Here is a 27,931-nt window from a genome sequence, read left to right on the forward strand (position 1 = left end):
AATCTGTGCAGCAAACTGTGTTGTCAGTGATGAAGTTTGTTATGGTGTTCCTGCTCCCCACCTCCCCAAGAAACTACAAGTGCTGTTACATTTTGTCCCACTTCGCAAAATCGATAGCACGTCCTAGCGCTGTGCTTTGTATTGGGCGCTAGGAAGGTGTTGATAACACACCGGTGTTTTCGCTACTGCTGAGCAGTGCTCGCACAGCACCTAGGCTCGCTCTCTAACAACCCCCCCCTCACCAGTAGGCTGGGGGTGGGCACGATCCTGTGCAGGGATATAGCCAGGACAGCTGACCCAAACTGACCAAAGGGATGTTCCATACCCTATTGCTGTCTGCTCAGCTACAAAGGGAAGAGGGGTGGGGGACATTCCTTATTGCAACGCTTGTCTCTGAAAATTACTCTGAGGTGTAAAAACTCTCCATCTCCTTCAGCTGCATCACATTCAACAATGTTTATTAACAGAAAAATCACATGCAAACTGTTGGTCTGTAGAATCCTAGCTGTATGGGAGATTGCCTGATGGAATTCCCTTCACTTTATGATAAGGTTTCCCGTGCATCTTCGGAGGTTGGTGACTTCAGCGCACTATCTTCCACCACCTACAGTTAAAAAAAAGCCTGTTAATGCAATAGTCATTACCAAACAGACTGACTTCACACTCACACAGATGAAACTGAGGACAGTGAAATGCCGCTTTTCCTTTCAGATCACTGCTGGGTGTAAAGTCAGAAACATACAGTGTACTCTCTGCTACCGATGACAGCCTCTGTGTTTAAGGGACGGAGAAGAGAGTGTTCAGTGTACGCCATCGCGTGCCCCGTTTCTGGTATTTCTGTTCCTGACTACGATTTGCCACCACTCCTGGACAAAGTGAGCAGTTTTACAATGCGAGCTGTAGCCACAACTGGCAGAAATCATCCCATTGCAGTACTTCCTGCACTGACGACAAATGCCCACACGGCGACCCACTCTGCATCTAACAGGGTAAAAGGCAACGATGAGAGAAAAGCTGAAAGTTCCAGTCGGCAACACTTTGTCAAACTGGCCAGCCCTCACATCCGACAGCTCAACCCTGCACTTCAAGGAACCGCTTGGACTGCCTGAGACAGCACAGTATATTCTAAATAGCTCCACCTCGTCTTTTCCCGTTCCCTGTGCTGAGCAAGTATTCGTTCCTTCTAGATCCACGTGAAGATACTCGGGGTTTTACGGTGAGAACAAAAGCAGTAACCGTTACTTATTTCCAGGGACTCGGATGGTCGGGATAATTGAATCCACGTGTAAAGACCTTTGCCCAGCCCTCTAAGTTGCAGTGCTAGCCAACAACGGCAGAAGGAAGCAGCCCCTCAACAGCAGTCTCCATAGAATCAGCTTATTTTCTTGCCTCCCGCCTCGTCAAAACTTGCTAAAGCGATATATTATTAGCAACACGCCATGCTTCAAAACTAAAGTCAAGAAATACTAGTCTGCGTAAACTTTCCTTTTATGCTTACAAATCTACGAACAAGAAAGCAGTAAGCAGTTTGTCCTAAATTCAGTGAGGGCCCACAAGCCAAAACCAGGCGCTTACATCTACATCAGTACCCACCAGTTATAACGAAAGCAGAAACACCTTCACTGCACTGCTACGGGAATGACTGCGGAAGCTTTGTGACCTGCTGCCTTCTTCCCAACCCAAATTTTCCATTGACTCCCATGAGGGATTTGCGTATTCCCAAGTCCAGCCCCGTCTTCTCTACAGTGTTGTCCTAAATCCCAAAGCCGAGACGAGCTGAATAAGTGAATGCATCTAAGGTCTCTTCTTGTTCCTGTCTCTAGTGAGGGACTGGCGGGTGCTGTTGAAACCCAACTGCTTGCTCTCCTGTTTGGATCTCAACAGGTCCCATTTTAGAAACATCCTCAATTTTAGAAACATCCTGCTGAAGAAACAGCACGTTTAGCAGCTATAAAAACGACATCATCTTTAAAATCCACCTTGTGAGAAACCGGTTTTCTCCTTCATTCCTGCCCAGGATTCTTTAATTCTGGACAATATTTTCGCCAGAAAATTTGGTCTTCGACGCACATTTCCTGCTTTAGCTTGTTTTCTTACTGGAGTTAATGGCTTTGGTCTTGAGACTGGAAAGCAAGAGGGGGAAAATTTCAGCCTGGTGTCATCCAAGTGACAGGGAATTCTCCCCTCTATTTCCCCCCGCTACAAGTTACCTTCTCTTGAGGCCAGTGCAGGCAAATGGTAAAGCTTGGCTCTCTCTACGGCCAGCTGCCTTTCAATTCGTGGAAGGATCTTGCCATATTGGGCTAATAGAGAATTTCTGGCAACTGCTCTGTCGGTCAAGCGATGATCGCCGTCGTTCTGATGAAGGAAAAGCGGAAAGCAAAAGCTTAACTCATTACAAGAAGTTCATTGCACAGACCTCTCCGTGCTATTTCGCATTAGTGAGCAGATTTCCTCTACGGGTGTGGGAAAACACCTCCACTGCACAGAACAGCGGCAAGTTCTACCCATCCGCACACACCGATTTCACCTGGTACTTTTAGCAAAGTGGAAGGAAGACTGGAATAGCAACAGAGCCTACAACTTGAAGTTAAAACAATGCTGGCACTCTGCAGAACCTTCTTCTGATACGCCTGTTATCACCTGCAATTTTCTGATATCACCTGCAATTTGCAAACGACTTACTACATAGCAGGCTTTCCCTTGTTCTTCCTGAAACGCCAGTGCCCTGAATATACGGGACAACTGGAAATTACCCTGGACAACATGATGTGAAGATTAAAACAAGCAAGAAAAAGCGACCTACGCACACCACCTGGCCGCATGACAGTTTTCAAATGCAGGACCTACGACTTCCAAACCACCTTAGAAGTTTGAGTCACTGGAAAACTATGATTCCAGAAAACAGCAAACGCGTCACAAATCCAGAACACAAGTTCACGCTTACCATAAGATTGACATTCATGGATTGATTCAGCTCTAGTGCTGCAATGTAGTTGGCACGCTGCAGATGGTAGACTAAAAGGAATTCTTGATTCTGAACACCAGCACTGGTCCTTAAAAACTTCTCCAAACACTCCTATGAGAAAAAAAAATCATTCCAAAAATCTGTTATGGCTCTGCCTTTTCTCTTTTCAAAGAGACGATGAACATTTTTCCTTGCTCCCACTTACTTGTTCGGTGTCTGTGAAAGGCAGCTTCAGCAAGTCTTCCATCAGGCCCATCTCCCGGCACATTTCGTACATGTGTTTTAAGAGGTCTTCTAAGTTTGCCTGAGCGGCATGTTGGTGCAACAGACCCCAAGCCTCCACCATGCACCTGTAATTAATGTTTCAGACGTAAAGGCATGTTAATAGCATAACCAAAGAGATGCCCCAAGAGTCTTGTACTCAAAGTTTAAAGGAAACTTAGGGGATGATGATTTCTATTCTTTGTTCTCCATTTTCACAAGATTTGCGTGACAAAATGGTGGGGTGTATTTCTTTACCTATTGGAGAGCAACACAGTGAGGAGAAGCTGCACTTCCCCGCTGCTTGCCGTGGGTGGCCTCATCAGCTGGATGTATCTGAGGGCTTGCCCATGCTCCCCTTGGCACAGGAGGGACTGAATAATTCTCCTGTGCTGCCATGACGCCGTTTTGATTGTAGCGGGATGAAAGAGCAGGGCCAGTGAATTCTGTACAAGTTAGAGATCGGGTTTTAAAATCATTTTCTAGATTATAGCTTTGTACTGCCATGTATCTCTAACTCAACTCTACCATACTTACTTCGTAATCATTGTGATCTAGAAGCCAAAAACCTTCAACAAGCTTAACAAGTCCCCAAGGCATGCCAAAGGCAGTTGCAAAGGAGTCGACTGAAGTTTCTGTCTCACTCGGAAAGGAACGCTTGATATCCAGCAGCAAGTAAATTGTCTGACATCAGGTATCTCATTAAGGCTAATCAGTTTGTAAGACCAAAACTTTATCACATTACCTTTAGAAAAACATAATGAAGTAAGAATATAAAAGTGGTAGGAAGCAGAAAATACATTCAAAACATTGGAGCATCCAACGCTCAATTATTACAGCAAATAAATTCCACAGTTGGGTTTTTCCCTCATGTCCAGCGTCTATAAAACAGTGTAAATTGTGGCATCCTTACAGTACAGCTCAGCTCCGAATGATTAAAACTGGATTTAAACCAGTATGCGGGTCACTCATTGGTAGCGTCATTTTCTCTTTCTGACGTCCGTTTTTAGGGACATCGTCTAACAAGACAGCTCTGGGCTATAAGCATTTCTAAGCCCCTTGCTCTCTAGGCTCCCTTCGCGGGTTAGGCAACAAACAGCAAAAGCAAGGCTGTGTATTTCAGCAGCTTAAAAATTAAGTTTCTGCCCCCTGACTTTTCTCTTCTCCCTGTTGCTTATTCCGTGTGCCTGCACTTTCAACGGAACCAAAGCAAGCACTGTGAGCTGCGCTGCAAAACCCGTGATTTCAGCAAAAATCCGGTACTGGTAAACCACTCTTAGAAATCCTTTTGCTCTGAAACAGAAATTGTTTTATAACCCATCATGGGTGTTTTAGAAAATTTTAAACGGTGTTTAAATTTGGAGAAAAACTAAGGACATTTTATATCTTCAACCCTTATTACTAAAACTGTTTTCTCCCTATCGGAGAAGACTTTTGCAACAAAACGTTTAAGAAAAAAGTCATCAAAAATCCACAGTACAAAGAAATAAAACAGCGCTTCTGTCTACAACTTAACGCTAAACTAAATGTTTTCACTTGCATCGTCTTTGAAGCATAAATGAAAAAATGTTACGAAACAGGTCGGCGACCAACACTGAAGAACATTTATGTGCATCCCCTGGAGGTGTAATAAAAATAACTAGAAAGGATACAATTGCGTGTTTGCAGTTTTCTTCAATGTTTTCTAGCAAATAGAGATCCAGCAGTGCCTGAAATGAAAAATTAAAAGTTCTGAAAAAACGCCTGTCTTCCCTAAATCATTGGCTTTTGGGTGGGGTTTGGCGGGGAGGGCGGCCGTTTGTTGTTGTTCTCAGTGAACAGGACACTCACATGCAAACTGGCAGGCGGGTATTTCCCAGTTCCTCCTGCATCTCTCCGCCACAGCTTCTCCACTTGGTCTCCTAACTGGGAAACCATTCCATCAACCATCAAGCAGTCCGAGTCCCATTTTCCTCTGGAACAAAAGGTAGCAAGGATTTGGACAGAGTTAAACACTAATTCCAGCCTCCCGGTGTAACGGCTTTCCTCCAGTCTTCTGCTGACTGCAGCCCTGCCCTTTCATCTCCCGATGGCACAAAGCAGAAAAAGGACACTAGAGGCTCTGTGCTTCGAAGGAACACACGAGCCTGTATGTAAGTTACTTGAGAAGTAAGCCAAGGAAGATGAACTTTGAAGTCAATACCTCCTACCCTGCAGCTTCCACCTTAACTCACCTTGCAGCCTCTTGGTCACAGTGCCATCGCCGAAGCTTGGTCAGCTCTTTATTCAGTTTTCAGTACAATTTCCAAAGAAAAACCTATTATCGGCTAATCCAAGGCATGCCGCCTATGTGCTAGGCAGCTAGTCCAGGAAAGAGAGCTGACGTTAGCAAGTGACTTCTATCCGACAGCCAGGAGAGTGCGAGGCGTGCCAACTCCATGTAACTCCAACCATCTTACGAAATCACACCACGTACTTGGGAGAAGGGGACTTAGGCCAATACAGTTATGACCCTCTATTGGTCATGTGGTCATAATCGGTCATATGGTCATATGGAGGTGACTGATCCTGCCCTAATCACATGGCCTTTTTCAGTAGTCAGAAATTATACACAGTAGCCAATGAATAAAGTAGACTCCCGAAAAATGATGATACCAACCAATGGTACTAAGCAGAGGTAGATAGCAACGTTTTAACACAGGAAAGTAACCTCTCTGTTCAACAGAACACACGTGTCACTGAAGTCAAGAATATTGCTGGCAGCCGCATTACGCATAGCCCATGCAACTGTTGAGATAAAAGCCATTCCCTTCCACTTCTGAATTTGCCGTGGAAGTGTTCTAGAGTCTTCCTCTAGCTCTTACCTTGATAAACGCTCAAGTTTCTGTCGCTGACCAGTATAGTAGCTCTCAATCAGAGGATAATTGTAGAAAGGTCTCGACAAACGCGTATCGTCATCTACAGGCAACAAAGTAGAAGCAAGTTAAAGCAGTCATATCACACTTGTAAACGAAAATTTTTGCCTAAAGAGACAGAAGATCGTACAAGCTAAGCATCAAGAAGCCTCCAACTCTGAAAGAAGCCAATCCTCTTTCTGCCTTTGCTAAAAGAACTCTAAGAGACAAGACTCAATTCCTTCTTGCCCCAAGTGCCGTTTCAAGGTTACAGTTCACGCAGCATTCACAACATGTAGGGTAAGCTGAAGTTCACTATAAAAAAAACCACCCAGTTCTCAAAGGGAATGGTTTCTAAACATGCCGCGTGAGCATCTGTGAGACAATTAATGCTGACAATGGAATTTCTAATCCATCCAACTAAAGAAGGATTTCCAAGGTGTACTTTCTCCTCAAGCAACTGATAGAAAGTTCAAAACATGCAGGTAATGCTCTCACTCTAAAAACAAGCATTCCGGTACTTGTTGTTTAATAGTACTTTGTTTAAAATCTCAAGTAGTTCAAGCTGTGGACACAAGCAGCGCCTTGAAGTCCGGGGTCCATTGCTATTCCTAAAATCCACCCAGGAAAGAAACTGCCTGCCTCATTCTACGCTGTGTACTTGACAACCCAGCAAAATCTCAACTTCACCCACAGAACTTCAACACACCCTGCCACTGAACCAGCACGACTTCTTCCTGACGAAACCGTTACAAAAACATGGCTAAGCATGCGTTCGTGGGAGTCACTCACTGGATGGTCGCCTTGCTACAAACGTATGACAGGTCACGCTTACCTAAACCCTCTGGAAGGAGACCGGATCGACAGAACCAGATGACCACTCGTGCATACAAAGAAATGAGGCCGGTTACCGCTTGCTTATTTGTCACGTCTGCAAAACCTGAACAAAGGCAGGAGATGATTAGCGTTATGCAATTCTGTTCATTTTCACAAAACTCCCTTCATCCTACTAAACCAAAAGTATAAAAATAGCACATTAGAAATCTTTCTCTTTGCGTTTTTCATGCTGTATCGCTTTCTTATTTGAAGAAAAAAACCACTATCACCACCAAAACAAAAAGCAACCCCTATAAAGAACTAAACTCACTAAAGGCTAAAATAAAAAAAAAAACAAAACCCCAAAGCCTGAACTACTAAATGCATGCAGGAATAAGACATCTGTTTCTCACGTAGCAGAGATTCTTCTGATAGCAAAGGGATATTCTTTTCTTTTCTCAATAGGCCAAGAACCATTTCTAAGAGAAAAAGCTGTAGAAACTCAAGTAACTTACTTTGCATGTTACTCGTTTACGCTTCCTTCGTATTGTTTAGCAATTTGCAACACGGTGTCTGCATGCAACTAGAACTTGCTAGCTAAGAACTCAAAGGAATAATTTTCAGCAATACCACATTCGGTTGCTGTAATTTCAGCCCAGTTGCCTACTAAGCTTCTCTCTGAATGTAGCCTCCCCCACCCCCTTGCATGAGCTCCACCATAAACTGTTGCCCTGAACTCCATGCGTGTTTTGTGGTGGTCCCAAGCGCTCAGCTTTAAGCCCCTTCTCCCAGCTAAATGTGACTGTCTTCCAATCCTCAAAAACAACAAAAGCCCATGTTGCCACAATTCCAAATCTTAATAAAACATACCAAAGATTTTGTAGCACTACTACAAACCTTTTTCAGTAAGCTCTTGTGCTTCTGTGAGAAAACAGTTTAAGACCGTGCTAAGGTTGCTCAAAAGCAACTGGCAGCGCTGGAGAGACCGTAATGTCTGGGCGTCAATGAAGTTGCAAGAGCCATCAAACAGCGGAACACCTTTTCAAGAATAAATATTAAATCGTTAGCCGACAGAGCAATTCCAGAGTTTCAAGGCGCACTTCAAGGACCGCGTGCAATATCCTATAGCGGCGTATTACTGAGGAAGCTCAATCAGAAAGAACGACTTTAGGTTTGCGGAATGACTACACTAGTACTCACAGATTTGGTCAAATTCTTCCTTTGTAGAGATCACTTGGTTCCATGTCCACTCAAGAACAAACCGTAAATTACCAGCAGACCTTGGCTGCTCTTTAAACAAAGAGAACAAAAAAGAAATGAATCAACAGGCTCCAACTCAAAGAGGTACCACGTAAAAAAACAACGTTCCAAGTATTACCTTCAGATATCCAATGTTTAATGCATCCAGTCAGAAGTCCCACAGAACCTGTCTGGACAGCAGCTGACAATACTGCTTCCAGCTGCTCCTCCTAAACGTAACAGACAAACTCAAATGAGAATCTTACCTACTTGCACCATGTGAACCATCAACAGTAAATGTTTCTTTCTAACTGTATACTCATTCAGACATCACAAAGTCAATCAGGACACAGGCCAGGAATGCCACGTCCTTTCTCTTAATTCCAGCCACAGGCTGGACTGCCCACTGCTCTGAGGAACACATTAACACACTTCTCCTCTGACATTTCAACTTACTGCAGCCTAATTCTAATCTTTCTTCACATGCCTCTGCATTACAGTCTTCACGTACTGAGTTCCAGCTTACTACGTCCAGAAACATCCTCTGCTAATACGCGTTACACATCTGTGCATATAAGTTTGCCATCAGGAACGCAGGAAGGGGACAGGACAAACACAACTGTGCAACATCCTAATGGCTTAAATGTTAGGCTCTTCAAATACTGTATTATATTGTAGTGGTAATCCTTACAAGGATAAATCACAGGTATGCACAGACGCGCGATATTAAGTAGTAGCTTATCTCAGCTGGTGTTCTCGTACTTCTCTCAGGTGAGAGGACCCTTCGTAAGTTTTTACTTTGGTTTTTGGGATGGGATTTGGTTGGTTGGTTGGGTTTTTTTAAACACATTCAAAAGTATCTTTCCCCTCTAGGCAAAATCATGACATTCAAAGCGACTTCTACACATGTAGAACACACATGTGATATTGCCATCTTTTTCTGAAAACTGGTTTCAGACAAGGAAACACACCATTGGCCAGCTTGCCAAGAAATGTCTTTGAGCTACCACACTGTGCAGAAGCGTTCATGTCCTAACACACGTCCACAAATGTGGTGACGAATGCAGGAGACAGGAAGAGGAGGGCAGCGGGAAGGCTGCTCTCCCCTTCCTGCTGATCGCTCCAGGGAAAGGTTGGTGCATTGCAAATGGAAAACCTATGGCAGGGGGAGTGAAGTCACTGTGGTGGCATAAAGCACATAGAAGGTAGTGAGTGTCATGAGATAAAGGTGATTAAGGTGTTGCAGCTGCAAGAGGGCAGTCTCAGAGCAGCAAATTGGGCTACTGCAGCACAAGGCAGAGGCTACAGAGGTGAAGATCCGCCCGGAGAGGATGCAGAAAAGCCTACCGATGAAGGGAAAACGAGGGCAAGCCGTGAAGAAATTGCCAGGGAGAGCTGACAGCAGTAATCCTTTACCACAGCCCACTTCCTTGGAAGCAAATGATCACGTACAGTGACAGTGCAGCAAGCCGACGTCTGCAAGAGCTCGCATCCCAGTGAGACGCCCCCATTGTCGGCTACTGCACTGAACCACTGCTTTGAGAAACTGACAGGGATGGGGGTTGCTCTGGGGGACACATGCGTTATGTTGGGCATGACCAGCACTGACTGCACGCTTCCTTGTGCGCATCTGTGTGTGGCACCGAATTAAGAGAGGGGTCTCTAAAGACAGATCTCTTAGGGCTGTTCCCAGTCAAAGTCACTACTTTGGATCTAAGGATACGGTTACTTCTGCTAGCTCAGGTCAACACCTGTATTTCAAATTGGAGTATCGTGTCTTGTAGCCCCTCCAGCCCTGTCAGACCAGATGGATGTATTTCCCCCTTGATTCCCTCATAGGCACTCACCTGACTCAAACTGGATGGCTGGACATCAACTGGTCTTGGAGACAGCAAGCCAGCTACAAGACACCTATTGTAGCTCTCCTGAATGGCTTCCCATATTGAAGGGCCAGATTTCTTCAAAAAATTCAAGGTCTGAAACATCGATCGAAAACCACAGATTAAGACAGCATTGTTATTCCGTCACTACGCTTCTGGATAACCTCTAAAAGGAAGAATCTAAATGTTCACTGACACCGTCAGACAGCCTGAACCACTAAGATGCTTTAGGTTAGCAATCTGCGTAATTAAGTCTTTTCTACCTTCTCTGTCTATACACAGGCCTTGCTCTTTCCCTCAACACTGACACAAAATACATTCTGTATAAGCTAAGCTAACATGCAACTTCACGCTCTGGAAGATCCTTTCTATGCCTATTCGTATGGAAGCCGATTCATGTTGGAAACATTTAGTGAGCTGAAACTTCACTCAAAATTATCTGTCACAATCTGTGCCGTGGCTCAGAAGTTATAATTGGCCGAGTTTGGGAGAAAACAAAATTTTCACTCCTCAAACAGTTATGTCATTTTTCATTTTCTCCATTCCCTCCTTTTTCAAGAGAATTGGGGATCAAAACTCTAACTCAAGACTATGCAGGCAGTTCGACTGAGGGGCAATAAAGAAGTAACACCTTTCCCCGCCTTCTACAGTGGTTTTGTTCTTGCTCCTGGAGCAACGTTGCATTCCTTTCTAGACATTCAATCCCCAAACGTGCTTCAAGAGGAGACAACGGCAGTTGTACAGTCCCAAGAGGGGACCTAAAACATTACCATTTGCATACAACTGGCGACAGGATACAATTGCAACTATGCGTGTGGACGGGCAGGATGAGCATGAAACGGTCCCTAACACGGAAAGCAGTGCAACAGAAAACTTTGAAAAGCTACATCTCCTGCCACTCGCAATAAAGATACAGTAAAAGATCACCTCCTTCTGGAAGCCGGTGCAAGTCATGTGAACGACTCCGGAGGTCAGCAAGCACGTACCATCTGCAGAAACAGGGAACGTTTGACAACCTTCCGTACTCTCACAGTTATGGCATGACCACTTTACATTTTTTACACACCGGTATCTAGAAACATATAACTGAGTGCTTTGAGCTTCAGTTCACAGTCATTTCAGGCTATAACCAGCACCACTTCACCGGCTACATTACAAAAGCACCAAAACTCAGCCGGCTGTCAGATATGTTCCACAATAGTAAATACCTTGTCAGTACAACGTGATCAGAGTTGGGTTTGGGGGGGACTGGGTGTTTTTTTGGTTTGGGTTGGGTTTTGAATGACAAACAATGACTGAACAAGAGAACCAATGAATGGCATTTGACCTCATTTTAAGCTTATCACTCTCAAAAGCAGTGAAATACCTACCAAAGTTATAGTTGCCCGGATGAAAAAACCGCTCAGGTGGTGGATAAGAAGGAGGAACTCCCCGACTTAGACTCCGCTCATGGACCAGAATATCCAAAAGGAGCTTCGGAGAAGTCACGCTCACTACGGTATCCAGCGACCACAGTGCAAAATAGGGGCACTCATGAGGGAATTCTTCCGGCCTTAAAGAAAACAAGCGCGTAAGCTAAATGCCGACATTCAAATGAATTATTGGCAGGCATATGGAAAACTACTGAAGAAAAATCTACCTTAGCGAATCTGGCATTTGAGCAGAATACCAGCGATTAATGTCAAATACACCCAGGTAAGTAGATGGTTTTCCCTGACCGTACGTATTCACTTGCCAACTGAAGATCGAGACACTGGTGTCAGGAGACGTGACTGTAAAAGACAAGACGTTGTTTCTGACTTGTAGAAAATACGATAGATCCGATAGTTTTAAAACACCACTTTCTATTTTGGCTTCATTCTCTTCTGTCACTCGTGAAACACAACACTTCCTAAGAGTGATTACAGTAATTACGGAATAGCAAACATCTCTGTGATAGGTTTCAGTCACACTGCCCCTTTTTCTTGTCCCCTCGTCCAGATCACTGGTCAAGATACTAAAGAGAAGTGGCCCCACTGCAGTGCCCTGGGGAACAGCACTTGTGACGGGCTACCATCTGGATGCAGATGCGGACATCGGTTTGAAGAAGGGAAAAAATTCTGGTAACATTCCTAAGCAATGGAGAGTTTGAACTTCTTGTTCAAAGATGGCAGCTGGAGGAGTAAAATGACTGACCGTCATCATACAAACGGCCCCACCATACATCGCGATAGCATGTCAGCAAGCATAAAATAAAACCCACTTTTTCCCTTAAAGAAGTCCCACATAACTTAAGCATCCATTTTTTCTTCGTAAATAATCCCAACAATCTAGTCTATGCAGATAGGCAAGACTTTCAGACTGTGGGGACAGAACAGCATTCGTTGCTTAGGTTCCAAAAGCACTTCTTTTAAAATCACCAAACACGGACATCAGAACAAACCTTCATTTACGCTATCCTCTCCGTCAACGTCGCTGCGGAATTTTTCGACAGTCTGGCAGCTGATTAATTTAGTACTCATCTGGCCTCTCAAGGGAAAGACTCCACCCGTGAGATCTAAACTGAACTTTTCGCCACAGTATTGCAAACCCTGGGGGAAAAATCAGAGAAGAGAGCAAAGGTCATTTTAAGATAAAAACATACATTATGGCTAAACATGAAAGACAGTCTAACAGAATAGGCTTATTATACTGTGTATTTCGCATGAGCCTCTTTCTGATGGTAAATAGAAAGTACGCCTGACATGCAAGAGAATGCAGTGTCAAATCGTAACGGGTAAGTTTGGCTGTAAAGGCTTTGCACTTTTTCAAAATTTAGAATTTCCCTAACATTATTCAGATCTAAACATGTTTTGCAGAATTCCTTGCGACATCCAAGAATGTTCTTTATAAAAATAAATATATCGCTACAAAGAGATATCTAAAATGATGCAACACACATGCATGCAAAGCTCTTTGCTCCATGTCTTGATTGCAGAACTGATGAAGTTAGCGAAGCCCCAGCATTCGAGCAGCTAAAGCGGTCAAGAGGTATTTTCTATGGGCACACCACCAGAGTGACCGTGCACCCCTCTCTAGTTACTGTGAGAACTTCATACTGATTAGCAATCTTCTTTCAAGCCACGTAAGCTATGACAGCTCCTCCTCTCATCTTGTCAGAGACTAACGGGTGAAATATCCCTCAGCTCCTTCACCAAGCACAGCCAACAGCAAAAGGGAAAACCAGAAAGGACACGGGGTGCACGTGGCCAAGGCTTTTAGCATCACGAATTACTACACAGTAAACAAACTAATTTTGAGATACACAGAAACCCCGGCACGATTGTGTTGAACCTCTGATAGTGCCGGTTTTTAAGTAAGCATGAAGTGAAATACCGTCTTTCCAAATACAGCATTCATTCAAACTGTCTACCATACAACACATGAATGGGTGTACTGGGGACAAATAGCAGCTCTATAATTAAAAAAAAAAAAAAAAAAAAAAAAAGAGGGAAAAAGAAACCCAACCTACACAACCCATAAACTGATAACGCCACATTCTACCCAGGTTTCCTAAACTTGCAGAGCTCTGAAACGAACTGGCATGAAACCACACATTCCCGTATGATCTCATAGGATACATCTAATTCACCTAATCTGAGAAGAGGCGAGCTTTCTCTTAATGATTCCAGGAAGTGTTACAAATAAATATGAAGGTTGTCTAAAAAGAAAAATTAAATAATTACAAAAGTCTTTCATAACTAAAAAGAAAATGCTTCTGAAGCAAAGCAGTGCATTTTAAACTTTCCACGCCGGGCAAAGTCATTCTAAGGAACTCCATTGTATGGGAGATGTTAAGTAATGACTCCATTGACTAGCAAAACACAAAAACAAGTTTTCAAACGAGATGCACTGCTCAAACTCTGATATCAAAGTAGAGAGTGTATACTCTGCCCATCCGCAAGCATTGTGCAGAACGAGGGTAAAGATGCGCTCTACGATCGTGATTTGATGCACCAGATTTAGCAACTGCTGCGACAGTACAAAAAGGTCTTTGGAAGCATTACTTAAACATACCTTTCTGTTTAATTACTTAAGCAGACTTAAACCAGCCTTGAAGGCAATGGAGACAAGAGTTTGACACGCATATAGAAAAACACAGTACCACATGTTCCATAAGTCCTATTTGTGACTCTTACCATGACACACAGTCAAAGAGGCACTGCTTCATAGCCTCAAACCTAATTCCTGGAACAAAAAGCACTGCTGTATTGAAAAAGTCTTTTGAGCTCCTATGAACTCTATCCAATGAACAAGGATCAACAGTAGATTCCTCCTTCTTTACTCAAACTTGGCCTAGCAAACGGGAGACACTTAAATTTTCTACCCCTGAAGATGGACAAGAAACTTGACTCAGACAGCCATGCAGGCAGACAGTCATGTAGTACTAACCAATCTGTGACTACAAGGAAGTGTTCTGAGACTAAAAGTATCCGCTGTGGAGCACAGGTCCCGCACATCAACAAAGATAAAGAGATAGCATCCAGCACGCGATGAATCCCTGGAAGATCCTTCTACTTGGTCACCGTGATAGATAATGCATTTTAAAGAAACACCACCTTTTCCAAACACCTAACCTCTATCTATGCAAAAGCAACAGTGCCAAATGAGGAAGCACCTTTCCTACACATAAGCAAAACACTCAAAATCTAAATTAATCCAAAAAAATCAAAAGGCACAGTCCCTACAAAAACCAGAGTACCACGATACAAGAGTCACCCCTGTTTCGTTCCATAGCTATTGAGAATATGCAAGAGAAAGTACCAAATCAGGAGGAAAGACTTGCTCTGAACTAAGATTACTGTCCCCTCAAAAAGATTTTGGAAGACTTCCAGGCGTACAACTGAATGGAATTACACATCTAACAGATGCGCCTTGTCTCTGTTAGCTATCTGAGATACAAGGATACCTCACATCTGTATTTTAAACGCATCCTCCTTGGAGCCAGATCTAACATTTAGGTACACTCTTCTGACCAAATTACATATTTTCCTGGCTTTAAGAGTAGATTGAATAGGTCACCCAGCCAAAAAGAAGAACGAGTTATCTTTACAGCTACTAAGTGTCAGGATCAACACTGAAGAGACACTGTAGGTGCATTTCATGTGAAAAGTCCGGCTGACAAAGCTCTAAGGGAAACCAAGAATATAAAACTGAAGATCAGCAAAGACTAGAGTATGACTGTATTTTAAGAAAGGGAGAGAGACAGAAGCTTATTCAAGTCCGAAGCTTGGTTAAACCAAGCGATTCAAGGCCCAATCTTCTCTTCCTACATGCCATTCATTTGGTATTTCAGAATAATTTTATTTGCAAAAGCCGCGTCCTCTTCAGGAATTTCATTTATACGGGCTCTTTGCAGATGGATCTAGCTGGAACACACGACACTGCAGTATAAAATGGTACGCCTTCTTTCCAAAAGGTATGGACAAAGGCCGTGCCCAAGAAGACTCAGCAAAACATGATTATTTTTTCAGCCAGCTCTGAAGGTTGATGGTAAATCTCACCCCTGTAACTCAACTGATACTCCCTTAGAGAAAATTACTATTGTCTGCTTTTCCCACGCATGCACCTCTTACCTCATACATGACTTGTCCTGAGGCCACGCGTTTTCTGTCACCAAACGCTAACTGCTGCAGGTGTAAACTCACCACATCACCTTCACTGAAAAAGGGATAAATTATGAAATTTGGTTACAAAGCTGCTTTATAGTCCTCATCGTCGTGTTAGTAGACCTAGACGTTTTCTTAATAGCATGCTCCTGCTGAAAAGAACACCACCTCTTCCCAAAACATGATCATCGGCCACATTTAGCCACTGAAACATGAAGGAGGGCGTTTTGACACTAACAGCTTCAGGGGCAAAAGCCAACCGTACAATTGGAAAGCTGTAATATGTTGTATGGACTAAGAATTGTTGGAAATAGTTCTTCACAATGAAGAGTTCTCCATCAAAACTGCTTTGAAGTCAAATTTTAAAAGACTGCCACTCTACCAACAGCTGAGCTGATGGAATCGCTTGCTGATGCAGACAGAGAGATCTCTCTGCCCTTCCCTTACCACCAAAGTTCCCCTCCCCCTCTTGCACACTCTGCACCCTTCCAAGTCCGATTTGATTCAGCAGAACAGCAGGAACCCATTGGCTTTTCTGCTGAATCGTTTTCTGCCCGGGGAGCTGCACTGGCTCACCAAGGCTCCACAGACTGCTGACGCTGGCACAAGGCCATCGGCAATACTGTCACCGCCGCCTTTAGGGGCGGCAGGCTGTTGTGTGGGCACGTCTGGTGTTCTAGATCTGCAGCCTCAACTGCTCCTAGTGGTATTTTAATACCACGGTGTGACTATCAAACAAATGATGAAGCGGTCATCGAGGAACAAAAGCAAACCATTTGAGAATGCGAGCAGAAGAATATGGCCACTGTTGCTTTGCCTTCCGACAGAAGGCAGGAACTAGTAGGTCCCTCTTCACGTCTGGTAAATCCTGTAAAAATTGCATTCTAAGTTTAACACCTTCCGTACCGGAAAGAATCGCAGACACACAACAAATACACATGTTCAACTGTATGGGAACAAATATCCTTAAAAAAAAAAGAATTAATTCATTGGCTGATAGTTAAAGTTTTTATTCACCTTTCCTGCGTAGACTGAACAGCCCACAAGTAGCAACAATTGCGAGGATCATTCTCAGGCTCTTGAAAAGTGACAGCATAGACAGGAATCCTCCCTCCTTCAAGCTGAGCGTGGTGCCTACAGATTTAGGGGAAAAAAAAAGCAAAACGAAAAAGAAAACAAAAGGTGAGCCTAGTGGCCCAAACACAGGTAGTTTCTCGTTTCTTGGACTACGTCAAGCATTGTTCTTCCTGACTTCTGAACCTTATTTGTACCTCCACACTCTACTCTTGCCACCTAATTATTCCTCCACTGTCTATTTATGCATCCAACAGCTCCTGGGGAGTCAGTGCAGATCTGCTGAAGTGAATCCCGACCAGAAGTTAGCCAAATATCTCAGGTGAGATTGCTCTTTCGGCCAAAGCTGACATGCAGGAAAGAATACATTTTTCAGGCACAGGTCAGCCATTGAGTTTTCATGTCTCACTAGTTTCACCCTGGACACTTTAGAGAATATCGGCACCAAAATCACATCACTGACATACTTCAGCCTTTCAATGGATGCCCCAGTTGCAGTAACCGGTTCTGAAAACCCCAGGAAGCATGCTTCCCACAATTCCTCAATCCACAGGCACAATAAGGAAAACAATCCTAGTCCACTGGGGAGAAGGCGGACCACTTCATCCAGGTATGACTGAAAAGTTATGTCAGAAGAGGATTTCTGAACGTGCCAAGATTATACTCATACTCATGTCAGTCCCTGAAAAAGTTCTCTTTACATCCACATGCTTCCTTAAGCAACAAATCGAGAGCCCCGCACCTCCAGGCATGGCCAAGTGTAAAGGCCTACTTACTCTCTCTTCAAAGTTTTCATATTCCAGAGCGACAGGTAGCCATCCGAGAAACCCACAACGAGCTGGTTGCTTCTGCTTATGTAGCACAGGGCTGATACTGCTGTTCCGGAAGCATTTTGTAGTTGAAAACAGAGATGTCTCCCTTCGCTGGTCACAGTTTCTCTTCTTTGTGCAACTTCAGCAGGATTTTTAGTGACAACTTCTAGATCTACACACACAAAACCAAGCAATAAATGAATACGTTATGCCATTTAGGCTGCATTTTAGGCACTGACGTGACAACCCCTATCATCTAATGCTACCGTGCCAGGCAAAATAGCCATTTATGCAACACTTTTTTTTGCCATTTCCATTATGTATGTCTTTGAACAACATAAGAACTCTCGGATCAGACAAGTATTCTCACTCACGTTTGAAAGCTGCGTAAAAGCGTAACCTTAATAACTAAGCCAAATTCTTCCTGGACTCTGAAAAGCAGGAGTTTGGGCCTCGTGATGAAATTTGAAGTGGCACCTCGTGTTTGAAGTGGCACCAATTGCTGAAGCTGCTGTTGTAATAGCCAAAACGGTGTATGCAATCTGAGTACACCTATTCGAGATTTCATTCATCCAAATGCATGGGTGTTGGTAAGTGGGGTTTATTTTAAAAAACAAGCCCAAAATTTGCCCCAAGTCAATTAACACAAGCAGAAGAGCATTCCCGGGAAACAGGGCTCCTCCAACACAACTTCCTACCAGGCGGCCGCACCGGCTCACGTGGCAAAATTCCTACACCTCTCTGGCAAGAATCATAGTGGCACAGGGATCTTGGCGGGAGGGGGCATTTACAACACTGCGAGGAGCAGTCAGACGCTCCCAGGTTTAATCAGGTCAGGACTATACGATGTCAAACTGCCACCTGTAACCAGTCGTCAGAAATGTCTGACACAAGGGTCTTCAAAGTGGGATGCATACTGTTTCGTTAGAAGACAGAAGTTTTCTTGCGTTTAAATTCATGTGGAAAAACTGCAGGCTTACCCAATGCTTCGATATCATTCTGAGTGCAGGAGCAATCATCCAAACTAAGGTCAACCAGAAGCAGATGGCCAGCATCTGTAGCCACTGCTGCCACCCCAAAGAGCCATCGCAGACTCTGATGGAGGTGCTGAGTGCTCACGCTGGGTCCTCCGTGATTCGCTATGGGTTCTATAGCGGTTACCTACAGGAAAACTACAAGTTACTATTTGAGCTCTTTGACAAGCTCAATAGAAAAAGTAAATACAGGAGCATCAAAGCATTGTTTGCAATTAGATCAAGAAAAGAGACAAAGACAAAAAAGCCCCGTACAAAAACCTGTTACTGCCTTCCATTTACTAGATTTCCTGCGGGTAAGTGACTTAACTTCAACTTACATGGGGCATTCTATTAGTACAGCTTAGCAATTTCCATTTCCTACTTCGCAGTAATTAACTGGAGGAAAACACAGAAAATCAGTTATACGCAAGAAACTTTATCGTATTCAAGGGGCTTAAGACAGACAAACACAACTACATCGAGGTCTCCCACCGCTCACAGCCCACCAGCACCGCGATACAGTCTATGCCTTCTTTGACAAACGGGCGTTAGGATAAATCAGGGCTCGAGAGTCAGACGAGGCAGCGGCCAAGTTGCATGGGAGACACACCATTTCCATGGGAGCGAAACGTATTTAGAAAGCGTTGAAGGGAGAGACCAGCTTAGTAAAATTCACACTAGTCCGCATTTATAAGAAAAGTAACAACCACATAAAGGAAAAGAAGCTTTAAATGCACACCAGCGCTTTCACGAATGTTGAGAAAAATGTTAAAAGCCAGCCTAAAGCAGCAGCTTCTCAGATAAAAAGGTGACTCCACCTAAAGGAGGAAGCGCACACTGCTCTCTCACGTGCCCAGCAGTCTGCACGCAACTGTCTCACAAGGCGAAGACAGACCTTTCAGCACACGTTGCAGCACATCCCAGGACAACACTGACTGCTAGAGCAGAGACACGAGCACACAAAGACTCCTGCGCTAAAGCTGCACGTATTTCTCTCTCTCAGTCACCCCAATACGAATGCTTACTACTAGTCATCACACTGTAGCATTACAAACAAACAAAACTCCACCTGTATTCTAGCAAGTCAAACCAAAGCAGCTGATGGAAAGCTGGCTAAGAAGTTAGTTAGTTAGTTGTTGCAGATTCTAAGATGATAAAAATGAATCTTGATGTTCTATTGACTGCCACCGATTCTTGTTTACATTAAGATAATGAGGCTAGGGGACACACATCATTTGAGTTTCTGGGTTACAGAAGACAGAAAACATCAGCAACATTACACCAGTGTGTCCCATCTACACAAACACACTAGTCAGAGAGCAGAGATTCAAGGACTGCAGGCTGAAAGGTGACCTCCCAACAATCTGTCAGATAACTCACTAGAGGCTCTTTTTTCCTCTCCTAAGTCAACAGAAAAATGTGTTCTCCTCAGCCTGCTTGCTAGGCTGAGATTCAAGGCAATGTGTCGAAGCCACTTACAGCACAACTATGGAATTCTGAGCCATATTAAAGACGGTATTTCTGATGGAAATCAAGCAATTAGGGCCAAACAAAGGTGCTTTTCAATGCCTTTTTGCGGAAGGAGAGAATCAGGTAACTCTGTGCTCTACAATAAAACCAGAAAACTTGTTTTACTCTCAGTAAACTCCAACAATAATGGCACATTAAGCCCAAGATTTTACAGCAACACCGTCTTGACTGGATACTCTCAAGTGACAGGATGTTAACGCACGATAGAAAAAATACCTCCTACAAAGAGACGCTCCAAAGCTTGTCCTAAAACAGGCCTACGCAGCACCTAACAACATCAAAGCTTCGTTTCTCCAATTAAAAAGTACCTACCCTCCCGGGAAGAACAACTGCTTTAACCACTCTTGAGAGTCCAAGGTCGTACAGACAGAGAACACTTCCCTCTGCGTCTTCCAACCCAACCAGCAGTCCAGTTCTCTTCTCCCAGGAAAACTCCTTCACCACACGAACAGTGGGAGGCTGTTCATTGACTCCACTGAAACGGTACGCAGAGAGCCGCTCTCCTGTCACACAGTTCACCACCTCAAGGTGAGGACCACGTGCCAACCACGCCAGGCCGTTTCTCCCTGTGAGAGAAAAGAAAGAGGACTGAAGCAAATGTCCAACGGAAGACTGAAAACAGCTGAAAAAAAATCACAGTGCCTGCCCCTTTCCTTCAATAAACGTACCTAGCAGAGGAAGACCGACCTATCTCATTCTAGTCAATGATTCAAAATCACCCGTTGAAATCCCCAAGCAATCCCTCCTAAAATTAACCACCTTGTTATTTTGCATTTGTACTTGTCATTCCCGCACCGAAGAATCTGGGTTGTTTGGGATAAAGATGACAAGGTCCTGATCGACAGCCTTTATACCATATTCGCCTTGGTTTTGCTAGAAATGATCTAAACGCATATGGGAATACAAGTCTTAGAGCGTAGAGGAAGAATCGAAGGCATTTTGTTTCACTGAACTACTGCCAGCCCAAAGGAAGTATGAGCTCAATTCCTGCATTTACACTCAGGTAGATAGATTCCACCTGGTCTTAACAGAAGCCTAGACCTCCAGATAGGCACCCAGCTCTACTGTCACATCACCTGGAAAGTCCACTTCAAAGTTTAACTATACTCACGTTTTAATATTAGCATTTGTCATCGCTGAAGCACCCTTTTTGTTCTCTCTCTCTAAACAGGATGCCTCTTAACAGCACCAACCTGACACAGCTGATACGATGACCTGAGGCTTCAGGTAGCCTCCAGGCAAGAACAGCTTTGTACCGAGACCAAATTTAAAGGAAAATGCTCACCTCCAGAAAACCTCCCGCACAGCACAGAGCCGAGGGTTCCCTCATCTTCCCCAAGTGCCTGAAGAGTCACCTCTGGAAACTGCAGCAGACTGCTTGTTACCTCAGCTGTTAGGTCTCGCATTCTTCACTGTAAATACAGGAAAAAATTGCACAACTAGACTCACGTCAGCCAGAACTATTCTTGAGAGTGACAGAAGTTTCATCAGTATGCAGTGAAAAATCCCCTAGACATCACCTCTAGCTCTTTTCCTTGCAAATAATGGCACTCGGGAGACTTTTTGCTCTCCCAGCAGAGCAAAAGGAGAATCCTTTGCTTTTCTGATGCCTGTGAGATCACCAACAAAAAGCGACCCAGACGTATCAACAGAGAAATAACAGGAAAAAGCCCAATACACTGAGTTCAAGTCTACTCACACAGGTTCGGAAGATGGGAGCTGAGAAAAATCAGATTTTAAAAAGCTTCTCAGTAACAGGTACAACTTTCCATTTGTCCTTTCCCTTGATTTCGTACTTTACCCTTTGTTACTTATTGTCAGTTGTCTTCTAGCAGCCAAAATTACCATTGGTCTTCACCTTAGGTACTTATGACTTCCAAACTATTTCCAAAGAAAGGAGCGTACCACGAGTCACAGGCTGAGGATAGATTTTTGCATTAAAAAGCTCCAAGAAGAATAAACATGGAGAAATTACATGTTCAAGCAGAATCACATTCAGCCAAGTCAGGGTTCAGGGACGTCAGTTTTGACTGACGGTAGTACCTGAAAATCCGTTTCAAGGGCCAACAATGCAATGGGCTTACTGACGAAAAAGCTAAAAATATGGCCAGCCGCAGCTGAAGAGATGGTTTCACAAAACATGCTGACTTCCCTGCCACCAAAAGAGAGGACTTGCCGCCGCCTCCCATCTCTCCATCTGCTCCTTTGTTCTACTACCGTACTCCTGTGGCTCACCTCGCACTGCCTTAACAGTGCCTTAGAGCACTTTAGGAGCCAAGTTCACTCCCTGAGCAGGCAGGAAACTCACCCAGAAAAGCAGGTGGTGTTCCACCAGCTTCGAGAGCTCAACTGCCTTGCAGAGACAACCAGCAAGCATAAGAGGTGGCACAAGGAAGGAGGCAGCACCACGCATCGGGAAGAAGGAGAGGGAATTTGTCCATCTCCTTTTTGTGGCAGTCAGCCCGGGCTGCTAGCTCATACCCGGGTGAAACGGCACACTCAGTTTGCAGGGAGGGCTAAAAACCCCTTCACTTTTAGAAAGGACACCACCCAGGACACAGTCAGGCATCTTTTAAGGCAACTTTTAACTCCCTCTTGCACGGAGAGACTCCCTAGCTCTCTGGGAAAGGCTGCAGCTGACAGGCGTCGTTCTTTCATTCCGCCAGAGGTGGAAGCTAAAGTGATTTCAGGGAAGGGTTATAAAAGGGTTTATAAAAGTTATACCAATTTTTGAATTGTTGTTCATGACTGGTTCCATGACATTTTCCCCAGAGAAACAGGAAGCAACTCACAAGCACTGGAGGAGCAGCAGATGGAAAAGTCACTTTCTGCACTCTCGTAGTCGTCAGGTTCAGTGAATTTGCACTTTGCCGGATTTTACTCCTGCAGAAAGAGGATTTAGCGAGTGAGTGAGCAGGTGATTTAGGGAGTACCACCGGGTCAGGTCTTTCCCGCTTAGGCAGAAAGCCTCCCCGCTCCCGGCGGTTTAGGCAAAAACCCTACATTTCATCCAAGCCCTAAGCTGTAGTCTAAAAAGCCACCAGCGTGACAGAGACGGTCTGTACCAGAATCCTACAATCGGCCTTTTTTCACTCAAGTGCAGCCTACAGATTGTCTTGCCGAGTTTGTGCAGATGCTCCACAAGCACAAAGCTACAGCAGAAGGTGAGACGAGGAAAGCATTTCAGCTCTCTACCCCAACAGCCCCCAACAGCGAAGACCCTGTGTCTGATGCAGACCACAGATGTGACATCCCTCTCCATGAAAAAACAAACAAAACCAACACAGATCAGAACTTGACGCTGGAGCCACTTTACCCAGCTACCTCCTGCGGTTATTCCCCAACACGACTATACTTCCCTTCAAGAGTTGCAGTCCCCGTCTACCGTGGCGAAGCTCGCAGCAGTTCCCAAAGGCACTTCTGACCTTACGCTCTTTTTTACCTTGCTCGGTGCACCTGGACAGACAGACGTAGGCGCTGAGTGTCTCAGGACAGAACATACACGCAGCCTTCCCAGCACAGGGAGACAGTGGTGAGCAAGGCACTCCCAGCACACCACACCGCTCGCCTCTCCCAGCACGAATTCCAGAATCCCAGCACGAATTCCAGAATCCCAGCATCACAATGAAGAGAAAGGCCTTCCAGAATCACTGGAGGTCCTCTGGTCCAGCCCCCCTGCTCAGGCAGGGTCACCTACAGCAGGCTGCCCACGACCGTGTCCAGGCGGCTTTTGCGTATCTCATTCTGAAACATACTTTGACAAAGAGCAACCTGACAAGCCCAACTGCAAATGCATTTGCAACACGTGCAACAGGCCCGGCTTGTTGGTGACTCTCTCCTGCCAATTTAAGGCTTCTCTCCACCACACAAGTCAAGCAATACCACACCAGCAAAGCCTTGTCACCATTAGTTCTCCAAAACTGTATCCGACAGCTTCCTAGGTAGAAGGCACAAAATTAACAGAAGCCTGATTACGTTCTATTCTATGCACATTGCAAATTTCCCACCTCCTTCATTTGGCAGTTTCCCATGTTGAAACAAAGAAATGGTCTGCAAGGAGCAACTGGGAGGGGGGCAGCGTATGGCCTTTCAGTGAAGCTGTGCCTTGAATGATTTATTAAGTCACCAGCAGACCCCTTCCTTCCCAGAGCAGCCTGTCGTGCACTCCTTGGCTCCTACACACCACAGCATCCTCCTGAAATGCTTCTGTCTGGCTAAGTACATTGTGTTAACATTGGTTGCTTCCAGAAGCATGCCCAAAAATTAAAAGCAGTATTAATTCAGAAAAAAAAAAAAAAAAAAAAAAAGAACAAAGAGCACATCTCCCCACGTTGTGGGATGTTTATCTTGTGACTGGTTTTAAAGTGAAAATCTTTGGTTCTCCCTGTCAAGGACTCTGCAATGACACAAGTCTGAGCTGCTTTGACACGACTCGGTGCTTTCAGCAGCATCTTTTATTTCAGTAATCATTTTTATAACTACAAAATGAAAACAAGACAGTCAGGAAAACCCTCAGGGCCTTGATTAAGGGGCCAGGAGCACAAGTTGTGTTCTCCTCTACCCCTCCAGCTGCAGGGTATAATGGGGGCAGAAATAGGAAGACCCTCTGAGTGTGGCATCTCCAGGAGGACTTTGGGTATTTTGGTCATGGTTTGGTTTACATGACACCAGGCCAGCAGGCGACACACAGGGTACAGCGGTCTCAAAGGGGCAAAAAGACTTTTGCACAGGAGTTGGCAGGGCTCATTGAAAGAGCTTTGAGCTACATTTGAAGGGGGAAAGGGATAAAACCAGGCTACCAGAGACAAGCCTGGGGGCGGCACATCAATATTTGTGGGACAGCATGCTAGTGAGGTGCTTTGGTCTGCCATCGCAGGGGAGGAAGGGGATGGAGTGCCATGCGGTAGCAAAGACACAAGGGATATTGATGGGTTAGAAATCATGGAAGCACCTGGGAATGGTCAGGTAGAAGCTGGGGTTTTCCCACCCCCCCCAAAAGGTGGTGGGATCAGTAGCACAACTGAAGTGCTTCTACACCAACGCATGCAGCATGGGCAACAAACAGGAGGAGCTGGCAGCCATTGTGCAGCAGGAAAACTCTGACATAGCGGCCACCGCAGCAACACGGTGGGATGATACGCACGACTGGAGTGCTCCATCGGATGGCTATAAACTCTTCAGAAGGGATAAGCCAGGAGGGAGAGGCAGTGGGGCGTCCCTGTGTGTTAGGGAATGTTTGGACTGTCATGAGCTTAATGATGATGATGACAGGGTTGAATGTATACGAGTAAGAATCAGGGGGAAGGTGAACAAGGCAGATATCAAGGTGGGACTCTGTTACAGACCACCCAACCAGGATGAAGAGGCGGACAAAATATTCCATAAGCAGCTGGGGGAAGTCTCACAATCACTACCAGTTGTTCTCACGGGGGACTCAACTTACCAGATGTCTGCTGGAAATATCTTCGTCAACAACCTGGACGAGGGGATCGAGTGCACCCTCAGTAAGTTTCCAGACGACACCAAGCTGGGTGCGAGTGTTGATCTGCTTGAGGGTAGGAAGGCTCTACAGAGGGCACCTGGACAGGCTGGATCGACAGGCCAAAGCCAATGGTATGAGGTTCAACAAGGCCAAGTGCCAGGTCCTGCACTTGGGTCACAACCACCCCATGCAGCGCTACAGGCTTGGGGAAGGGTGGCTGCAAAGTTGCCTGGTGGAAAACGACCTGGCGGTATTGGTAGACAGCCAGCTGAATAAGAGCCAGCAGCGTGCCCAGGTGGCCAAGAGCATCCTGGCTTGTATCAGAACTAGTGTGGCCAGCAGGACTAGGGACGTGATCGTCCCCCTGCATTCGGCACTCGTGAGGCCACACCTGGAGACCAAGTCTCATGAGGAGCGGCTGAGGGAACTGGGGTTGTTTAGCCTGGAGAAGAGGAGGCTGAGGGGAGCCCTTCTTGCTCTCTACAGCTACCTGAATGGAGGTTGGAGCGAGGTGGGGGTCGGTCTCTTCTCCTAAGTAACAAGTGACAGGACAAGAGGAAAGGGCCTCAAGTTGCACCAGGGGAGGTTTAGGTTGGATATTGGGAAGAATTTCTTCACCCAAAGGGTTATCAAGCATTGGAACCGACTGCACAAGGAAGTGGTGGAATCGCCATCCCTGGAGGTCTTTAAAAGGCGGGTAGATGTCATGCTGACAAACCTGGTTTAGTGGTAACTTGGCAGTGCTAGGTTATCGGTTGGACTTGATGATCTTAAAAGTATCCTCTATCTATCGCTCTGCGCTCCCGAGCCCAGCCAGTCTGGACAACACTTTGGTGTTTTCAGCCTTCAGTTCCCTCAGCAGCTTCTCACCAGGACTTGCCTTTATCACGGCTTTGGTCCTGATCATTTTTGTCCTTTTAAATATGAAAATATATAAAAGACAATAAAGCACCTGTTACCCAGACAATCCCAGCAAACAAGATTTCCTGTCAAACATGATTTTTTTTTCTTCCTTCTTCTTTTCTTCTTTTCTTCTTTTCCCTCTTCAGAAATATCTCAGGTAGCTCTAGAACTTGACAGGTGAAAGAGTCTCGCGGCCACTTCGCTCCTTGGGTGGAAGTATCTGCTGCCCTCTCTTGTACCGCTACCAGCAATCACAGCCTGGTTTGGTTTGGACCCTGCCAGCCCAGGAAAATCCCTCTCTTCTCCAGCTAAGCCTAACGTGCAGCAACGTAGCCATAGCTGCTGTGCCTCTCATATGTGGGGCAACGTGGGATGGGAAACTTCAAAACCAGACCTCATCCACTCTAACTGCGGGTACGCCAGGTAGGCAGGCAAATGCCCTGCAGAGACAACGCCAGCTGCCCCTGCACGGAGCTGGCTCAGGCATGGGGAGCTGCTTGGTCTGCATTCGTCAGCACATGAAAGCAATTCAGCTCTTTGCAGGACTGAACTGGTGCGGGAAACGTTCAATCTTCTGCTCCTGATATCTCCTCGTAGCCAGGCAGCTGCAGCCACGCGGTCACGGAGCCATGAACCGCGTTGGGACAGCAGACATCTAAGTGCCTGAGCTCTTTTCAGGGGAGCTGGAATAAGAAGGAATAATTAGTGCTGGAGTCCCAGCGAAAGCCTGTCTGGAAGGACTGCAAAGAGGGCCGTTTTCAGTTCTGAGCCCCAGAAAGGCCAGGAGGAGAGAGGGAACCTCCTCTTGCAGAAGGAGACGAGGGACTGGGGAAGTGGCCGGGAAGCAAACTGCTCCTGGGCAGGAAGGAATAGCTCTGTGTGGCACTGTCGCTGGGATCCGGCATCGGGAAGCAGAGACAACCAACGCCTGGCAGCAGGGGTCATCTGTACGCTCTACGTTTCAACTCTGTGCTGCATTGCCGGGAGAGAAAGGGAAGGAAAGAAGCTGAACTAAGTCACGCACACGAGAGAGACCCAGAATTCTCAGGAAAAAGAGCTACCTCCGTCACATAACTTAGCTGTCAAAATATACGCCGTGCGTTAATAAGAATACAGAATAAGCTCTTAATATGCTGCCCTCCCTTATTGGCACATTCACCCTTTCCTTCCTCCTCAGCTGTCAGTCACTTTGAGCTGGTATCTCTTCTCATTTTGCCCAGCACCTGACCGCAATTGGCACCGAGACCAGAGCGGGAAAAACTATGAAAGTGTGCCTTTCAGCGTATCGTCGGGTTGACAGAGTTCCTTCGTAACAGAGGTCTGCTGGAGTCTCGGCTGCAGTCTGTGAGCGTATCAAACGTATTACCTGCCATTGGGTTTTGAAGGAGGTTTTTAAAATTAGTTTTAAACCCTACCAAAAATGAGATAGGGATTAACATGGAAAAGATGA

At 45.3% G+C, this 27,931-nt stretch overlaps 1 protein-coding gene across 1 annotated transcript; it reads right to left on the reverse strand.

Moving 5' to 3' along the window:
• Positions 1–1,998: 1,998 nt before the first annotated feature.
• On the reverse strand, positions 1,999–21,502 carry LOC134513846 (protein ELYS-like; the record flags this gene model as incomplete). The annotated part of the gene is made up of 24 exons (XM_063331030.1): positions 21,382–21,502; positions 20,409–20,662; positions 18,531–18,711; positions 17,515–17,722; positions 16,682–16,798; positions 15,632–15,716; positions 12,460–12,607; positions 11,677–11,809; positions 11,408–11,589; positions 10,965–11,026; positions 10,005–10,133; positions 8,297–8,387; positions 8,119–8,208; positions 7,816–7,956; positions 6,938–7,042; positions 6,073–6,166; positions 5,060–5,183; positions 4,882–4,938; positions 3,767–3,913; positions 3,488–3,675; positions 3,174–3,318; positions 2,948–3,079; positions 2,211–2,358; positions 1,999–2,123 (listed from the first exon to the last, which is right to left on the reverse strand). Coding segments are annotated over exons 1-24 (3,207 nt in total), but the record flags the coding sequence as incomplete, so codon positions are not given.
• Positions 21,503–27,931: the final 6,429 nt, after the last annotated feature.

This window comes from Chroicocephalus ridibundus, chromosome 3 (assembly GCF_963924245.1).
Source record: "Chroicocephalus ridibundus chromosome 3, bChrRid1.1, whole genome shotgun sequence".
Lineage (NCBI taxonomy): Eukaryota > Metazoa > Chordata > Aves > Charadriiformes > Laridae > Chroicocephalus > Chroicocephalus ridibundus.